Raw genomic sequence first — 19,069 nt, forward strand, 5'->3', positions numbered from 1 at the left:
TGGCGGGATGAGAAGACGTGGGCGCTAGCCACAACAGTCTCCATCACTAAAGAGGGCGGTGCCAATTGGCCCGTGCCGCCACCTGTGGCTCAACAAGCTTTAAGGAGCAGTTCTCCACTCAAACATGAGCTCCATAAAAGGATTCCCTTTTGGTGCAATTTTCTTTCCCCTTCCATTCCTCATCAAGCTCCAAAAAGAACACGAATCACCAACGGTGCCTCGTGGGAGCCGCACTCCATTAGTGCCAACCACATGGGCCTCCCCTTCGCACCGTTGTATTACAAAACCCATCCCGCCATGCCTCGATGAGTCTGGAGTTTTCAGCCTGGGAGCTTCTCATGAAAATCTGAAGCACACCGCGGAATTACCAAACTGCCACTCAATCCCACAAAAAAACCATCACCAGGAAAATGTCGGAACTAATGGACGCTTATTGGGCGGCGCCGCCAATGGCCAGAACGTTGGCGACAGCGATCCTTGCGGTATCCGTACCGGCGCATTTTGGGCTTCTGCCGTTCCAATGGCTTTACTTCACCGAGGACACGCTCTTCCGGCTGCCGCCTGAGATATGGCGCCCGGTCACGAGCTTCCTGCTCTCGGCCCCCCAGCTCGGCATCGTCATGGATCCCTACTTCGGTACGGGCCCAGCCAAATCAGCCTTCCTGCACAGCGACGAGTGTTGTCTGACTTTGCATAATAGCCTTCCAGTACTTGAAACAGCTGGAGACGACGAATCCTAAATTCCCCAGGAAAGAGGATGTCCTCTGGTATTTGATCACAGTCTGCAGCTTCATTCTTGTAGGTGTCATCTCTCTGTTGTCCTTCGTTTATGGACACCTCGTATATCTGCCCGCATAGTGCTGTTCTCCCAACTATCGCGGTTCCTGGAAACGAGGAAGATTACCCCCGTATGTCGGCCGATCCGTCATTCGCAAAATCCAAAAGGGTCGGTCGGGGTGCGGGCATGGTGGGATGTCTTATGGATGACTCGGGTGATTCATCGCCGTTTGCTCGGGTGGTTTTTTTTGCTCCCTACATTTCAGCAGCACTGTGGTCTAGGGAGCCTACGTGTTGGGTTGTTGGCGCTGGTGGCAAATTCAACAGAACGCTGACAGGCACATCACAGTTGATCAACCGAATCTTCCTTGGCGGTGCATTCTTCTTACAGGGGCTCATCATAGCGCTATGCTACACAGCCGTGCAAGACCAACGCGGCGTCAAGGCCAGCTTCTTCTTCTTCACAGTGCCTGCCCAGCTGCTCCCCTATTGCATGCTGTTATGGTCACTGCTCATGAGCCCGGGTTTGATTCCGCTGCAGGTCAGCGGCATCGTGGCTGCTCACCTGCACGACTTCCTGTTCCGCCTCTGGCCTGAATTTGGAAGGGGACCGAATCTGCTGGCCGCACCCGGATTCCTCTCACGATTGGTTCAGACTGCACCACTGCAGCAGCGCGAATACGGCACGGCCATCCATCCACAAGGAGGTCGGACACTGGGCAGCAGCACTGGAGCGTCAAGAGGCTCGGTGCTTCCTGACTCGTGGAGAACGAGAGGTACGGGGCATCGTCTTGGGGGCAACTGAAGGAATGCGCTCCTTGTTCCTATCAAAGAGACCAGTGTAAAAACAGAAATGGAGCTGTCAATGATCTCGTGCCTGAATTGCTTTGAGCTACGGGAGCCGTGTGTGCTATCTTTGCGATGTCCATCCCCCAACCCTGGTTGACCCATCCAGTACCTCCTGAAGTACCACATGTATTGGTTGACTAACAGCCCCAAGGCCCAAGGATTGCGACGCATACCATCCCATCGTGTTATATCCAACGACGCATACCGAATTCAGCGGCACATCCCTTGGACTCCAAGGACCGAAGCCAGCTTACTGCCATGGAGCCCAGGACACACGAGATGGCTGAGAAACTGGAGGGGAAAAAATCCGAGAAATCTGCGCTATGGCCGACAATACCAGGATACCATGCCCCCAAAGTCCCATATACCAGCAACAAAGAGCGTATATATGCGCCATAGACATCACCCTCCAGTGTCTTTCCCTCCAAGACACCGCCGCCCTACCAAATGTCGCTCCCCGTCCCAATCTCAATCTCTGCGTAGTGCCTATTCCCCGCACCTCCTCCTCCTCCGCCAGAACCCCTTTTCGACTCCTTATACTTATCCTTCTTTCTCTTCGCCTTTGTACTTGTACTCCCATCTCTCCGGCTTCCAGCCGCCCTTTCTAATCCTCCTTTTCCTCCTCCTCCAATGGTGGACGGCAGCGTGAGGATGCGTGTACGGCTTAGGCTCCTCCGGAATGTCCGCCGCCAGGGGCTCACATCTTCTTCTCCTTCCCCTTCTTGGTCTTGGCCGTGGGCGGCGACGGCGTCTCTGCTGCTGCCGCTGCTGGCCCCGGGAGAAAGCTCCTGCGGGCCCGGGTGATCACGATGGTGGTGGTGGTGGACCTGTGGCAACGCGAGCGGTCCGCTGATGACCGGTCTGGTACTTGTACCACCACCGCTACCGCTACCACCGTCTGAACGGGAAAAGAGGGAGGAGGGGAGGAAATGCAGGCGCGGCGGGATGTACTGTCTTGGGGAGCTCCGAGTGCTCCCGCTGGCTATGGTAGTGGTGAAGGTGGTGCCGGTGGCGACAGTGTTGGCGGAGGTGGCTGACAGCGGTGGCGGGGAGGTGTGGGCTGGTGGAATGACGATGGCTGGCACCTGGGCTTGCGGGGCCTGGCGACCTCGCTGGGGCTTGACTTGGACGGGAAGCCCGCTTGCGAGGGACGGTGAATCGGACTCGTGTGCCTCGGCCGGTAGTATGGCGTCTTTGTCGTCTCCCCGGCCTACGTCAGCTTTGCCCTGCGCTGGGGATGCAGCGGGCGGCTTGGTGACTGTTGCGTTCAGGTAGGCCTGGATGACGGCGTCGTCGGGCTGTGACTTTGAGGAGGCCATGCCTGGGCTGGGATACTGCGGCGGCGACGGTGTATGTGAGAGCCCTGAGCGGCTGCTTTGAAGGGGCGGAGCACCGCGGATCAGGGCCCGTGGGATATATGCCGGGTGAGTGGGCATCGCGCTGCTTGATCCGTGGGCGCTGGGCAGACAGAACGGGTGCGCTTGCTTCTCGGGCGAGTAGGTGTAATGTCGTGCTTCACCCTCGTTCTGCTGCTGATCCAGCTTGTAGTCCGTAGTGTAGGTGACGGAAGGGCCCATGCTACCGGACGGCCCAAAGTCGTCAAAACGGCTCTGATAGAAGTTGTCTGCTCGATTGTACCGCCGCTGCCGGCGCCAATAGACGATGAAGAGTGCCGCCGCGCAGAGAAACAGGGCTCCGGCGCCGCACGAGATGCCGGCAATCGCGCCGGTTGTGAGGCCCGGATGGGCGCTTGAATCGATGTCTCTCTGAAGGACTTTTGCCCACCAAAAAGCCATGTTTGCAGAGCAGACGGCCTGCCACGGCTCACAACTCGAGAGCTTGGCCCAAATCTTGGTTGTCTAGCACATGTAGTTAACCTGGAGTTTGAGCCTCCGGTACTTGGCACTACCACGGCATCTCATCTCACTTGGAAGTCGTGGATATGGAACATACCCGACGAGATCCTGAGAGTTGAACCAAGAGAAGACACCATAGAACCAAGACTTGTGAGGCTACTATGTAGCATGGAAAAGGACGAGAGGGGGAAAGCTGGGTACAAAAACAAGGCAGACACACAGGCTACACGCAAGCTAGACACGGTCAAAATGTATGTACTACTATACGATATGCAGTTGGCTCCAAGTCTGCTTGCCACCGGCTGCCACAATGAGCCTCGCGGGTTGCACAGTAGTTCCCTCCGTACCATAACATGCGGAAGGCACTCACATAATATATTTGACCAGGCTCCCGCTCATGGGTTGATAAGAAGTTCACGGGGTCTCTTCCCCATCTCACGGAGCACAGGTGACAGAGAGAGAATGACCACCCACATGTTGTCAAAAAGCTAAACAGCCGATGACGCTCCCTCTTCAGGGGCAACGCCGCGTCGTTTAACTCATAGTTTGGAATACTAGACCTGGGATCGCGTCAGGCTGCGGAGGCATGAATCCATCAATCGAGAGACTTCCGGGGCAAGGGTCACTCTCCCGGTCAGCCTTCGGCTCTTGCGGTGGTCACTTCCCGCCCCGTGAGGCAGAACATGGACAAGACAAGACTTCTGGGCAAATGCGGCAGACCGATTCATAGACACCCTCGATGGGGTTGGTGTAACCATTATGGCCAATAGGGGGTGCCGAGATGTCGTTTCGCAGGCGCGTAAAATCTTGTGTGTGTGTGTGTTGTGCATGGCAGCACGGAATCGCCCGATCGGCTTCTGGCTGGCTGGACAGGCGACCTTCGTTGAAAGATTTGAGTATTTTACTTACCAGGTAGGCAGGTGCAGGCTGCAGTGGGCCAGGTCACTCGAGCGGGGGAGAGAAACATTCGCACTGTCGAGGCTGCAACAGAGGTGGTTAGAGTGCCCGTTGAGGTCCTATCCATGCAGGTGAGAGGCACTGTAATATATCCTGCCATGGATGATGATGAACATCAAGCCATTCTCCAAGTCCAGAGGGGATTCAGGGGATTGTGGAGGACTCTGCTGTAGTGCCTGATGGCATGTGAGCTAGACGGTTCAAATTTGCAGGCACACATGAAGATTACCTGGTAGGTAGATTTGCCCTGATCATGCTACGAAGAAGTACTGATTCGGCTGGAAGTGTTGAGTCTGTTGACTGTGTCGAGGTATGTACCCACCTTAGGAGGTATACTGCCGGGTACCCTACTCGATGTCAACGGTGAGTGCTGCAGTGGCCAACTTGAAGGTCCTGAGATCGACCAGATGGCAAACATTCTGCTCCTGTAGCACAACGGCCAGCACTGACACGGAATGAAACTGGCTTATGATTGGGCCGGCCAGGTGACAAGCAATATGCATCATGATTAAGGTGGGTGTCGCGGGCGCTAAGAACCATTGCGCCGGGTCCGTCGAGCTTGCTGACATTGCCATTGATTGGAGGCCGGGCAATTTGAGGGGCCTCTTCCCGGGCCGGCATCCGGCATCTGACATCCCCGCTCGTAATTTGTAAAACGCTATCAAGACTGTAGCTTCCAACGGCCGTTTGCTTGTCCAGCAGCCAGTCCGAAAATGGCCCGTCCTCTTTACATGGTTGCCAGCCTCTGGCTGAAGCTCTGTCAGTGGAGCTCCTTTGGGCCAGAGCTTCCAAGAGCTTCCTTACCTTACAGCTCTTTACAGCTCTGTAGCTTGCCCACTGCAGGATGCCCACTGCAGCTCTAAGAGCCTTACAGCTCTTGTAGTGGGAGATATACCGCCTATAGGGCCCAATATGTCGTGGGAACGGATGCTGAACGAGCATACCAAGGCCTGGTTCAAGAGCCTCTTGCAGCTCCTGTTTGCCTACAAATAACCTCACCACCAGGCAAGCAGGCAAGGCAAGTCTGTGTAGACTTGCCTTTGGCCTTCTCTCTTTTCCTCTCTCTAGAGCAGTAGCAACAGAGCTTGTTGTTCCAACAAGCTCCGCCTGTGCCACGGTTTGTCGCTCGATGATTCGGCCGAGTTGGGCTAACATCCGCGTCTCTCTTCACTCTTGTGCTGAAGTAGGAGCAGGTATCAGTATGTGCATGTATGGGCCTACGGCCCTACGCCCCCTCCTAGGGGGCGAATACCCTGAATGAAGATCAAAAGGTCATATTGGTTGCATGCCATGTAGAAACTACTATCTCTGACAAAGAAACCTCCCACGTAGAAGCGAAAGATCGGGTCCTGCTAAAGCTCGCATTTTGTCTTACTCATCAGATGGCCTCAGGGGGGCCTTGAACGTGGAAAAGACGTCTGACAGAATGCGTCCAATTCGTTCCTGTAAAGCCAGTCAGCAAGGGGTAACCGCACCCAGGGTAATCCAGCATTGGAAAGCTCGACTTACAGTATGCGGCGCTATCACGGCGTCAAACCTATGCCAACTGATATACGGCGGCCTGTCGCCCAGCCCCTGAGCCAGGGCCATCAGGTGAGACCCGGCCGCATCCCCGCCATCCCGCTGTCTTCGTTGGCGCTCCGAAGCGTGGAGGAGCCTGAGGAAAGAGACAAGCTTGGCAGTGGGGATACGCAGCTCAGTAAGCTGGTGCGGCTGGCGTGGAAGTGTGGCCAGGACGGGCTCGTAGCACTCCCGAAGCGGGTTGCACGTCATGGGAATGTCCTCGGCAGGGTTTTCGGAGAGAACATCGAGCAGGTCGACGGACCGCTCATCCTCGTGTGCCACTACGGCAACTTCCAGCAAATCGTTCTCGTCTGTTTCGCCCGAATCAAGTTCGCGAGGCTGATAGCGCACGAAGCGCGGGACAGGAATCGTGATTGGTGCCGTGCTGACGGTTCCAGCCGGCTCCTGACCATGGCGCTCTGCGCCGGGTTCAGCTAAGCTCCGGAACAGACGTCGTCTAAAGTCCTGGGGCCCTTTTCCGCGGGTCGCAACAAGCCAGCCACTGTGAGGGCCCCAATTTCCCGTGTATAGCCCGTGAACCGGTCGAGACGAGAATGTGGGAGCATAATGTGGCGGCGGGTTCCATGTCAGAAGGCAGATTGCCCGGAGAAAACCATTCTCGTCCATACTATTTCGTGTCGGGGCAAAGGGGAAGGCGGCATGCCATGTCAGGATGTCGAACATGGCCGACAATCCGACAGACGCTGCTATTTCCTGTCCTGGCTGTGGTGTCTTGCTTTGGATGATGGATACAAATCTCTCTTTGGAGAGTGCTGGGTATAATCAAGTCAGTTTCAGTTGGGTTTCTAGTGTTGGGCAGCATGGAAACTTGCATCCTGTGTTCGGATCCTGGAGCTGGTGAAATGCTTGCCGAATGTTGGAGATCTGTCCGGCCCCGTTTTGGTGGTTTACGACGAGTGTTTTGGATAAAGATGCTGTGAACCTCTCATACAAGGCCGCTGGAGCTGGTCAATTCGGGTCCGTCCCGCTTCGATGCTCGATACTTGAAAACTTACACTGGGTCATGAGACCCTGCCTCATCAAGTCTTGGACCCACTCGATGTGACTGCGGCGGATGTCTCCAATGTCGAACTTGTCGTAGTTCTCGGAGCTTATGATAACATCCGGATCGGTCTCCATGGTCGGTACCAGGTAAGTAGTCGACTATGAGGATGGAAGGGTCCCAAGTTGTTACGCCTGGTGCCAGGATGGGGTCGCCCCGTCCTATCTGGATTCTGGGTCGTAAAAGTAAGGTGAGGTACCTATCGCGGGGGCGCAGGTGAGTCTTGATAGGTGAGGTGGTGATGGTGATGTGTTATACGCTGAGGTAGGTAAGTAGGTAAGTACTAATTAGCAGCTAACTCAGCCTAACTCTAATGTCTGGGTATGGTTTGAGTGATGGTAGTAGTGACGGATGGAAGGAAACTAAGTTTTGGAGCGCAACGGGCAGATCTGGCATTTCAACGCTTTTGTGTTTCTCAATGTTGAAGCGGTTCCCTGATTTGGCAGGATGCTTGTTGGTGGTCAGGGGTTCCTGCTTCGCCGTTCGGCTGGCGGCACTGGAAGGAGTGTCCGTCATCCTTGAAACATGATTCAACATGCTCCATGAGTAAGGTACCTTACTAAGGCTGTAAGGCTGATTTTCGCAGGTTTGCGGCGTAGAAATAATTAGCTTTGAAGTAATCCAGATCGCGGATTCATACCCATTTAAGGTAGTTAGGCACGTTACCGTATAGAGAGCTGCAGTGGTGAGGACCATGAGGAGTGGCTTGGTTCACTTCTGTTGGCGGCGTTGGCTGCTTGGCACTTGGCATCAGACTGTTCCAGTTCTCAGCATCTCGGGCCGGCTTCGTTTCACTGAGTTCGTTGCAGTGTTTCGACTGCGCTTACGTGGGGGCTAAAGTTCCGCTTATTTTTGGATGACGTTGGATACTTGGATGATGGATCAAGGGCGTTCGAATACTCTTCTTGGAGTCAATCCTTTTCAGTTGATCATGGTCCATAGGTAGATGGCACCCTTGGCACAGAACACATTCAGCCCAGGACAGTACTAATAACTGGCATCAGCATTTGACTGTTCGCATGATTGACCGTTGAGGAACGACCTACGTACCTAAGGTACTAAAGCTATGTTCAGTGTCTGGCTGTAGCCATATCCGTGTCCCTAATGCCGACCTAGTCCTCACGAGAACAAGAAACTTGCTAGGTGGTGGACTGGAGTGCTTCAAGTTCCTACTAAGATACTGGTGATAGGTACTGTGTGCCAAAGGTACTGTACCTAGGTACCTTAGGTAGGTACTAGTAGGCATGTCTGCTGACGTGAGAAGACAATCCGGGGTATAGGCCTCCTCATGTTTCAGCACCTTGCTGAGAGTGAGGCGTAAACATTAGAAAGGGAGACGACCGGATAGGGGGCGCGTACAAGCTAGTTGACTATCTAGTATGTACTACTTGGTTGCCAAGCAACTTGGCTGATACTCGATAGTATACTACAAGCTATGGTCTCCAGACTTGAAGGATTGCGGCTGCTTATGCTAGACAACTCTGGATTCCATGGCCTAAACCTCCGGCCTGATACTGGCGTAGATGCTTCATCATGGATGTCCAATACACGTTTAGTAACGCTAGCTAATTCCAGTACATCATGGATATACTGCCATGAACTTAGATCATAGACAAAAATAGTACATACAGGTAACTACCTCCCTTCACGCTGTATATATGGATGAGAACTGTTCATCCCAAGCAGTCGATTCTCATGTGTAACACATCATCACAAGCAACCACGACCACAACAGGATCTGCATCTAGTACCTTCCCCTAGGTGTTCAATCGTTCTCAGCCCCGAGTTCTTTCCGATCTCTTTTGATAGATTACTGGTACATACCCCCTTATCCGTCTGAAACTCCCGTGTTCAGCATGAAGTTTCAAGCAGCTCTCGTGCTCCTCGCCAGCAGCCTGGTCAGTTCCGTCTGGGCTGAGGCATCGGACTTCGGTTATGATTCGGCTGGCCTTCATGAGGCCAGAGAAGCCGGGCTCGAGGGCGAGGACTACGATCTCTCGGCGCGTGCCGCTGGAGAGGGTGAGGTCGAAATCGAAAGCGAGGGATCTCGATATGTCCTTGCGCGGGACCCAGGGGACGACGAGTTCGAAAGCGAGGGATCCCCGTATCTCTTTGCGCGCGACCCCGGACACAATGACTTGGAAAGCGAGGATTACTCGCATCTCCTTGCGCGTGCCTACTACTCGGGCTATCTAGCCGCCCGAGACGCCGAATCTGACGATTACCCGCATCTCTACCAGCGAGCCTACCTTGCTGCTCGGGAAGCCCATGCCCAACTCGAGGACTACCTGCGAATTCTTGAACGCGCAGTGCCAGCAGGAAAGGGGAAGCCTGCTCCAAAGCCGCCCGCCACTACGGCCGGGAAGCCAGAGGGGAAATCCGCAGGAAAGCCAGCGGGCGCGGATAAGGGCGGCGACAAACCTAAGCCGGGCCCTTCGGATGGGGGAAATAGCGGTGGGCCGCCCGTTCCGGCCGGAAAGGACGCCAGCAAACTGCACGTCTGGCGCCGTCTGGATACTCGGCCCACCGAGTATGATAACCGCAGCGGCGCCTCCCACGACGGCCTCAACCAGCTGATGAAAGACACGGGCGGCAGACATGTCGATCTTGTCATCGGGAACCCCACCAAGGGTTACCGCGAATATGGCCTCATGTTCCAAGGCCGGGATTGGCTGACGAAAGCCAACGGCGACGGAGCTGCTGTTGAGGCCTACGGAGAAAAATACGAGAAGCAAACTGGTGAGCAGCTCACGTACGTGGGCCAGGTGAAGGACGGGCGGAGAACGCTCGATAGCATTCTTAAGTTCGGTAAGCAAAGACATTATCTCTGTTCCAATGCGAAAGCGGATGACTGAACGCTAACGCGACTGGCTTTAGCCAAGGAACTGATTGCTAACAAGAAGTACAACCACCAAACCTATAATTGCGCAACTTTTGCGGATCAACTGGCAGCTAAGTTGGTCTGAGGTCGCTGCCAGTGAGGAGGTCGCTGAGGAGTGAGGACCATGTATGAAGTGCTTCAAGTTTGTCGTCTGCTGGAGGAACTACTAGTCGTTCCAAAAACGTTAACATGGATAGACTGCTTCGGGGCGTTCTAGAGGCGTTGTCAGGGCTGTTTTAAGGTAGCATATGCTGGTACGGAGTATGTAGGGATAGAGGTTATCATCCAAGTTGCATTACTAGAGAGGTTGATAGTAGTAACAGATACTAGTCTGTTCTGGTTTCTCAGCTACCGTGCCATATGCACCTTCTTTTGCCACTGACCTTTCGTTTGGGGTTACCCACAAGGTCTGAGCCTCGTTCTCGTTACTCCTGGCATGTGTTACTTCAAAGTCATCCAGGATGCCAGGGCAGATACTAGTACTGTATTTGAACGAGATGTCCGGCATGATCTGAATGGATATCAGTAATATTAGTAGTCGTCTTGCGGACTACTACCATTCTTGTATCAAGAATTCAAAGCCATCAAATCTCAAAGGGGTAAAGCCGTCAAAGCCTTGAAGTGAGCTACCTGTACTTACTAGGACTGGTAGTAGTAGTATTTGTAACAAGAACAAATGGTCCCATCATGAATTCTTCCAAGAACTCCACTACTATATATCACGGGAGACCGCGAAGTCATGCAGCTCGTTGTGGTGTCATAACTAACTGGCTTGAGCCCAACCGATGGGACGTCTGCCTGGTTTGGACTCAACGACGTGAGTTCCAGTTTACATGCGTACCTTCCATTGGAGACCCGCCGAGTCAGCCTGCGCAGTGACTGGTCACTGCTTCTGACGGAAAGCTGCCTCTGAAGCAGTCATGAATGCAGAGACGGCGTTAGAGCGGGTGGGTTAGGAGTGTATAGGACATCTCGATTAGGGTCGGCTCGAGACGTTGTGGATTCACACTCCTCATCCAAGTAGACTCGAAAGGAGGTACGAGTGCGAGGACTCCAACGGTAGCGGACGATCTCCCAGAGTCCCGGGTCACCTGGTCATGCGTGCAAGTCCGAGTTTCGGTCTCGAGAACCGCTAAGTGATGAGTGAGGGACGACTTGATGCCATAACAGCACTTTTTGTGGTGTTGCTCAGTTGCGCCTGGCGGTCCTTCTGCGGGCTCGTCTGATAAGCCCGGTTGTCAGATCGAGGAGAAGGCCCATTAGAGTTAGCCGCCTGCGAAGTCGTGTGATGTGCTTGGATAGCGAGACTGGTGGAAATTAACACAATTGTCCGTCATCCTTGACAGCAGCCTGTTTTGGAGGACTTCATGGTGTGCGTATGTCTTCTCCGACTCTTCTCTGCCCCTATGCCGCGTAACTCTCTGACAGGCGGGATGATGTGCTACTGGAGAGGCTCCTCCGCAAGGCCGGTGCAACGATTGGCATTGGTAGATTGTCAGCAACGAGTTGTTGTGGTATTGCGTAGAGGGAAGTACCTACTTCGAGGTGCAGATCAAAAGCCAAGGACCAGAAATCGAAAAATTGCAAGTGTTCAATGGCGGTGGATGATTGGGCTGCCAAGAAGGAACCCACCAGTGGTCCCACAATGGAGCAGCTACGTGACTATGTACGTCACGCAATTCACCAATCAGAATTCCCCTCATTCCAAGATAGCGTGCGCACGAGCCAGCTGTGTAGTTTGTACCTATTCCTTATCATCCAATCAGCTGGATGCAGCGAGTCTTGGCTCGACCTATCGGGCCCCACGCTTCGAGCGACCTGCAGCGAAGCATCTCGCAGCTCATCATCTGCCGTCATGCTCGGGGCCATGCCAAACCTTCAACTCGCTAAGACCCTGCTACAACTACACGTCCATTTGCCATTCGAACTACCTAGCATTCTGGGAAAGTTATGTACAAGAGCGATGCAACAGGTTAAGCCATGAAAATATCAAATGGAACTTACAACCAATGCCCTAAGCCGAACAACTCCTGCCCGAGCCTTCCTTCGTGGCCTGATCGGATCGAGCCCCTCATAGGCTCCGCTGTGCCGTGCACCCGTCTTCCTTCAACCTTAGTATGAACCTTGCTGCTCAGAAACCCCGCTTGCCGTGCCACCACACTGTCCTGAGGTTCCTTCCCTGGCTATCGTCAAGGCCACCATCTTGTGCTGCCCAAGTACCTTACGCCTCCATCCTGCAAGCCCTAGCGCCTGGCGCCTTCACCGCGCTGGTATAGTACCCAGTTATCAGATTGACGATAGCTACATCTTACAGGACGAAAGCTGCTTCATGGTGCCTAGGTATATTGGTGGCACACAAGGATTTGGTCCGATTCAAGGTGCTGCTGCTTGAGACTATTTCGCTCGACGGCTTGAATTACAGACAATGGATTTTGAGGATTTGGTCTTCACCCGGATCCTGACTCGTTAGACCCAACAGGATCACCTAGTATACTATCGCTCACCTGTCAAATCATCGCTTTCTAGCACAACCGACACCTAAAGACTCGAACAGGCCAGAACCGCAACCATGAGGATCGGCTGTCTCCAGTTTGCGCCCCAAGTGGGCGATGTCTCCAACAACCTCACAAGGGCTGATGCCGTTCTAGCAAAGGCAGATCCAAAGGAGCTGGAGGGCTTGGACCTACTCGTTCTTCCGGAAATGGCTTTCAGTGGTGAGTATCCAGCACGTGCCCGCTTGTCTTTCGCGACTGACAGCTGCCTAGGCTACAACTTCAAGTCGCTGGAGGACATCTTGCCGTTTCTCGAGCCCACTGGCTCCGGCATCACTTCTCTCTGGGCTCGCACTACGGCGCTCAAGTACGACTGCACTGTCGCCGTGGGGTACCCAGAGAAAGTCGAATCTCCCGGGCCGCAGGGATCAGCACCCGAATACTACAACTCGCTCCTTGTCGTTAACGGAGAAGGAGAGACAGTGGCCAACTACCGCAAGTCTTCCCTTTACTACACCGATGAGACTTGGGCTCATGAGGGTCCCGGGTTCTTTGGTGGCCATATTGGCGAGCTTGGACAGGTTGCCATGGGAATCTGTACGTGACCGCCTTCAGTAGATTGGGAGGTTGTAAGTCAACTGACGCGTCGTAGGCATGGATATCAAGTGCGTGGACAATTGCAAGCGTGTACTACTGCAGCACTGACGAGGCACAGCCCTTACAAGTTCGAGGCACCCTGGCACGCATTCGAATTCGCATTCCACGTCCTCGAAGCCCGAGCGAACCTGGTCATTGTCTCCATGGCCTGGCTCACACAAGAGGACCGTTCCACCTTCACGCCCTTTCCAGAAGACCCCGACTTCAGCACGCTAACTTACTGGGTCCGGAGGTTGGAGCCAGTCATTCGGGCAGAGAGCGGCGAGGAAGTTATTGTCGTATTTTGCAACCGTTGCGGGATTGAGGATGAGGTAACTTATGCAGGCACCAGCACCGTCATTGGGATCAAGGACGGAGAAGTCTCCGTCTATGGCCTCCTTGGCCGTGGAGTCAGGGAACTGCTGATTGTTGACACCGACAAACCCCCTTTTGCAAAGCTTGTCGACCGTCCTGAACAGCCCGTATGCTCAGAGGACCAGTCAGCATCGACCCAACCTCCGCAGAGCACCGAGAAGGACGCTTCGCAGCCGGAACCGGAGAGAGGAACCGAGCCTACGGGCTCACCGACCACATGCTCTATGGGCGCAACAACATCATCAAAGGACGCACGCAGAGGCGGCCTCTGATAATTGGAGAAATATAGCCTGGGGCGAAGCTCCTAGTAAGGATGCAACAAGCGAGCAGCACTCAGTTTCCCCAAGAGGAAGCTCAGGACAGTCGCTATCAAGCCTGTCAACGTTGACCGGTTCAATTTTGCCTGCCACGCCAATTTCGACAAAGCACTCACCAACGGTGGTGTATCCGCAAGCTTCACACAACAGGGGAGCCCTTCGCACGCCACCCAAATCTCCTTACGAATCCTCCATCCAACATAGCACTCACCGCTTTTGGGACAACGCACTCTCTACCGAACTCCCTTCATCCGGCGAATACAGCCCTGGTGAGCCGAACTGGCTCGCATACGAATGGCCAACAACAGTGGATCTTGACCAAGCCAGGAGGTCGCCTCAGAACACATACAACCGGACGCCCTTGGCGTCGTCATCACAGGTGAAATTTTTTGCCTGTACAGTGCGCGACGCAGATCTTGCTCAACATCCCCGCATCAACTCGCCCCGTACACACGCCAAAAGCGGGACTTGGGCCACGGTTCGGAGATCAAGCAGATCGAGGGCCGGCCGCGCTGGTGGTATGGCCTCGTTAGGGTACCGCCCACGTTCTCAATCACTGCCATTTGCAGATATACCGACGGGGATCATCAGCATCGGGCTTCAGGTTTAGATGTCGGAAAACCCCAATGTCCTGAAAGGCTTGAAAGGCTGGGAAACGAATGTCTTCACACAACGGTCGGCGTTGTGACCGCGCATCCCATTCTTCCCCCAGTCCTTCCAACCCTAGTGTCTCCTCCGGCAATGCGACGAGTATAACATTTTTCGAGGGTGGTGTCGCCGAGGTAGCTGGGTACGGACAGCGTAGCCAGCTGGACTCATGCCGGCCGCGTCCGGATGCTGGCATTGGCAGCGGCGATATCCAGCACGTGCCAGCGGCGGCCAACTCATCTACCTGCAGGAGATCGACCCGGACTGGACCAGGTGGCCATTCAGTTGGTTGGCCGAGGCGTGCGACTAGACGAAACCGCACAGGGTGGTGTTCCGAGGGCGAGGATCTGCAGGGCGCGCAGGACAGATAGCAGACGGTGCTTCACGGGCGCATAGCCGACGTCTAAGGGTATTGCTGTTTTTAGTGATGGTAGTGAAGCCTTCTTTCCTGTCGCTAATTTGGGATGCCCCTAGACGGGTGTGATATGGAATGGAGGTGAATGCTGGCTGGGGAGAAGAAGGGGTTGGGATAGATTACGGAGTTGATGGCACATAGAACATATCAGGTGCGAGATCAAACTCAGATGTTGAAATCTGGGTGGGACATTGCTATTCATGACATGATCGCCTGCGGTGTGAGCGGGAGGACTGCCCGCATCGTGCCTACCTAACCAACTGCCCCTGTTGGGCATCTGCTCATCTCTGTGACTTGCGATGCTGCATGACAGGAAAATGCCACATCTAGATCTGTGGAAAGGGGTGCTTTATTATAAGAGATATCCATTCGATTGACAAGTAATCCTCCATCATATGCGTGGAAGAGTTAAATACAGAGAGAAAAGGGATGAAGGAAGTTTGACAAAAATATAAGCTTCTTGTAGCTGCGACTCGTTTCGATCGAGTGACCTCCGGGTTATGAGCCCGGCGCGCTTCCGCTGCGCCACGCAGCTTCTAATTGATTGTTGATCTGGCAAAGATAAAGAGATATATAAGGAGAAGGGCTCTTCGGGCCGTCTTTTGTGCTCTGCTTTGTCGTGTGTAGAATTCGGGTGGAAGTGTGGAGGACAAGTGTGAGTCACATCTGGTTGCGGAGACCGGTGACACAAAGACCGGCAGAGAACCGAGTGGATTTTGGTTGGAGGAAAAAAAAAGGGGAGAAAAGGGGAAAATACTTGAGAGAAGAAAAAAGGAACCTGAGCTATGACCACATCAACCCCTGAACGTGACCCCTGAGAGGCTGAGACCGGGAATTTGGGAAACTCAACATTGTGAACTCCCCATGATATTGCTTCGGTTAACGTTGACGTTCATGCTCGTCAATGGCTAATGCGAAGGCCTATCCTGCCCGTCCATCACGGTTTGAATCGAACCGTTGACATTGCATACATCTAACCCTTATATAACCCTAAGTCTCATGGATCAGTCCTTCCAATCTTGAAGTCTCCAGACTGCAAAATATATATCTATATGGTGAGTCGGGTGACTATCCGCCCGGAGCACTCGGGACAGGGCGCGGTGTCATGCTCCGACACGACGCCGCTCTTTCGTACATTAGGTACATGGATAAACCAACTGAGACAATGCCGCTTACCTGACCCAAATTCCGCCTACGATGCAGTGCGGTCCAAACCCCAGACGCAGTCCTCTCCCAAACTCCAAGCTCTCTTCATGAGTGTCAGGTTTGATACCAACCCGTCTAACCCGGGTTTTTTGTTATTGTATTATAGTACTCCATTGCAAAACCCCAAAGCAACCGTATCATCACATCAACAGCCTAGAATAGCGTCTTTAGTACAAGTACGAAGCCGATGTATGACTGACCCAACTCATGTCCTTAGCTTGGGCGATCTCCATCCTCCCAGAACACTACACCTTCCCCACAACCAACCAGGCAGCGATCTTCTCTCTGCCTTGCCAGCTGCTTCGCCTGGTGACATGGCGGCCGCGGGAGCAACCTGCGGCGTTTGCATGTGCATCTGCGTTTCCAGGTTATCGATCGGGATGGCTAACCGTAAACCGGCCCTCGGGAACGAAACACTTGCTCGGATTAGGGGAGCACGAGTTTCTGTTGTTGTTGTTGTTGTTGCAGTTGGATCTGACGACAAAGCAGAAGTGGTTCCCATAAGCGCTGCCGGCGTCCGCTGTTGAGCTGAATTACCACCCTTGCTTTCCCTCTGTGGGCTTAGCTGCCACAGATCCTGCCTCTGTCCCTTACTCTGACTTTGATCCCGTTGAATCTTTGTCGTCAGTCCCGGCGGAGGCTTTGGGGGTGGCGGGAATAGAGACAACCTGGGCTCCCTTGGGATGCTGGAGGAGCGGGCTGTTCGTTGCTCTGGCAATGTCGGTATTGGTGGTACCGGTACCGTTGACGGTGCTGATGCTACTAGTCCTTCTGGTGTGGGTGGCAACGGGGTGGTCGGGGGTGGTACGCGGACCCATGGTTCGCCGGCCGGGTTGAGGTAGATTCTACCTTTTCTCTTTCGGTTCTTAGATGCCATTGAGGGTTTCCGCCTTCGGGTTGGTATTCCTTTTGGGGCTTGTGTGGATGGTCCTGCTTCTGTTGTCGTTGCTGCGGATGACGGGGGCTGTTGTATTGGTAGAGAGAGGGGCGATTCTTCGGAGGGCGAGGTTTGAGTCCGAGGCAAGTCGGCGAGAAGTGAGCCTTTCGATCGACGGTCAAGGTCATGGCTGTAGTAGAACCGAAGGGCAAATATCGTGTCGATGCTCTGGCGGTCTGTCGCCCGATTCCGGATCGGACGCTGTGGCGGCTGGGCCCTCAAGGTATTCCCATGGGCCTCTTCTCCAAAGAAACCCAGGTCGAATAGTGCCTGGGTCGACAACGAGGACAGACTTGAGCATGCCCTAACTGGGGAGAACGGGGCAGTGGCACTAACAGCCTGGTACCCTTGCGAAGTTTGGTGCATTCTTGATGTTTTCTTGCGCCGTGTAGCCCTGCGGTGGTAGGCAAAGACAAGACAGGTTGTGGCAAAGAAGAGCAACGCCGCCCCGATGGTGATGGCCACGATGGCATATACTGGAAACGATTGGCCGGACTGAGTAGGACTGAGGCGCTGAGCGGGTTGTGACTGACTGGGCTTTCTAACGGCGAGGGAAGGCACGCCCCTGACGCCGGCGGTTGGCCGCTGCTGCTCAAGATATAAAGTAACTCGACGTCTTTGGTGAATCACAGGTTGCATCTTAGACTCACCAAGGACTCCCAACAGAGGAAGGGAAGGCCATCTTCGCCCCTCATTCCGCCGGGAGCAGGCAGGCGTGGTATAAGAGAGCGCCAACGCACCGAGCCGCAATACGGCAGAGGGTCGTAAAACCCCCAGCGTTGGAAATCGACAAAGACACAACTACCCAGACTCACACCATCCCTTAGCTTTCTGCCTCCGACCCCCAACGGGCTGGCTGCCAGACACACGGTGTTCGCGAGGCGGTGCGTGAGCTAGGCCCACAGCAGCAAGGCAGGAGCAGGAATAGGACGGGGGGAGGGTAGTACACACAGCTGACTACCATGTGCGACACGGCGCGGCAAGACGTCAGCAGCCATGATGTGCATACGATGCAGACCATAGTGACAGACAGCAGTGTCGGGGCACCCTATTGAGGCATGTTTGCGGCAAGCACTAGGCGCTGACGCGCACGTCGCGTTTAGACTCAGCTTTTGGATGCCAGTGCTGCAAGTTTGTTGCAATCACCAGCCCAGGATGGAATCCAGTAGGTGGTTTGGTAGCCAACAGCCTGGGAGCCGCTACTCAAGGTAGCAATATGGGCGCGGCTACGGCAGTTATACTCCGGCAGTTCTTGCCCGCCTGGCCTTCAGGGGCTGCATATGATGTGAAAGCCGATCGAACCTGTGTTGCTCAAGAACCTTCTCTGTCTTTACTCTCTGCTGGCGGAAAATGGACGTCATACCACTGCATAGTTCTTGGTAAAATCCGAAGCAACGCCTGAATGAGGAATACCTGCGGCGTTGACGAAGCAAGTCCAAAACATGAGGGAGTTCGTAATCCGTTTGACCTCTATGTGACGGTTGGGGCGTTTGCTCGGGAGTCAGCGGGAGCTGTCAACCCCTCCAGGCTGCGCCATTCCAGGCTCTCAAGCGGAATGCTGTTGGTCGCAACCACGATTCAATTTAGACACAAATACATACCGAGTATCATTGACCAAAAAAGAAGAGAAAATGTCAGTTATTAAAATGGAGTAGAGATGACGGTATAACAATGACTGCCTGGATATCCATGGATCGTTGAGCGCATCTATTTCGGTGCACTTGCAGGCGGCTGCCAGCGCTTAATAGTGTATGATACTCTGCTGTGGGGATAGTGTATTGCACATACGTAAGGCTCCGGGAAAAGAACTCACTGCGCTCCTCGAACCACTCCGTACCGTTATCCGTAACCATGTGCTGTTGGCCGCGGCCAGGGCGCAGCGACAGCGGGCCGTTCGGGTAGGGCTGGATATACCGGGGCGGTAGGTTGTTCCTGACGCAGAGGCCATATCTATGAAACACAAATGTATGTAAGGTATCTTTGTGCCCGATGGGCCAGGTAACACAGCGAGCGGGCTGGTAGTTATCGTGAGGCAACCGAGCTTCAGCCAGAGACCGAACACTCTCGGAATGACAGAGCCATGGCTTTGGACGATGG

The 19,069-nt window shown here is 54.2% G+C and overlaps 4 protein-coding genes and 1 non-coding gene across 5 annotated transcripts; 2 read left to right on the top strand and 3 right to left on the bottom strand.

Annotated features, from left to right (window-relative positions):
* Positions 1 to 143: 143 nt before the first annotated feature.
* On the top strand, positions 144 to 1,582 carry N656DRAFT_750885 (uncharacterized protein; the record flags this gene model as incomplete). The annotated part of the gene is made up of 3 exons (XM_064813009.1): positions 144 to 636; positions 701 to 798; positions 1,127 to 1,582. The coding sequence occupies exons 1-3, from the start codon at positions 411 to 413 to the stop codon at positions 1,580 to 1,582; spliced, it is 780 nt and encodes a 259-aa protein (XP_064671383.1). The 5' UTR covers positions 144 to 410.
* A 484-nt stretch (positions 1,583 to 2,066) lies between these two features.
* On the bottom strand, positions 2,067 to 3,422 carry N656DRAFT_797027 (uncharacterized protein; the record flags this gene model as incomplete). The annotated part of the gene is made up of 1 exon (XM_064817592.1): positions 2,067 to 3,422. The coding sequence occupies one exon, from the start codon at positions 3,420 to 3,422 to the stop codon at positions 2,067 to 2,069; it is 1,356 nt and encodes a 451-aa protein (XP_064671384.1).
* A 2,388-nt stretch (positions 3,423 to 5,810) lies between these two features.
* Positions 5,811 to 7,142, bottom strand: N656DRAFT_707096 (uncharacterized protein; the record flags this gene model as incomplete). Its single annotated transcript, XM_064811405.1, has 4 exons — positions 5,811 to 5,882; positions 5,949 to 6,761; positions 6,915 to 6,961; positions 7,019 to 7,142. 4 exons carry the CDS (start codon positions 7,140 to 7,142, stop codon positions 5,811 to 5,813), a joined length of 1,056 nt encoding a protein of 351 aa, XP_064671385.1.
* A 5,081-nt stretch (positions 7,143 to 12,223) lies between these two features.
* Positions 12,224 to 14,073, top strand: N656DRAFT_600566 (carbon-nitrogen hydrolase). The gene is made up of 4 exons (XM_064810253.1): positions 12,224 to 12,660; positions 12,712 to 13,035; positions 13,091 to 13,103; positions 13,154 to 14,073. Exons 1-4 carry the CDS (start codon positions 12,516 to 12,518, stop codon positions 13,719 to 13,721), a joined length of 1,050 nt encoding a protein of 349 aa, XP_064671386.1. The 5' UTR covers positions 12,224 to 12,515; the 3' UTR covers positions 13,722 to 14,073.
* A 1,219-nt stretch (positions 14,074 to 15,292) lies between these two features.
* N656DRAFT_t56 lies at positions 15,293 to 15,364 on the bottom strand. The gene has a single exon. It is a non-coding gene; the product is annotated as a tRNA-Met (tRNA).
* Positions 15,365 to 19,069: the final 3,705 nt, after the last annotated feature.

This window comes from Canariomyces notabilis, assembly GCF_033297395.1.
Source record: "Canariomyces notabilis strain CBS 508.74 unplaced genomic scaffold N656scaffold_7, whole genome shotgun sequence".
In the NCBI taxonomy this organism is placed as follows: Eukaryota; Fungi; Ascomycota; class Sordariomycetes; order Sordariales; family Chaetomiaceae; genus Canariomyces; species Canariomyces notabilis.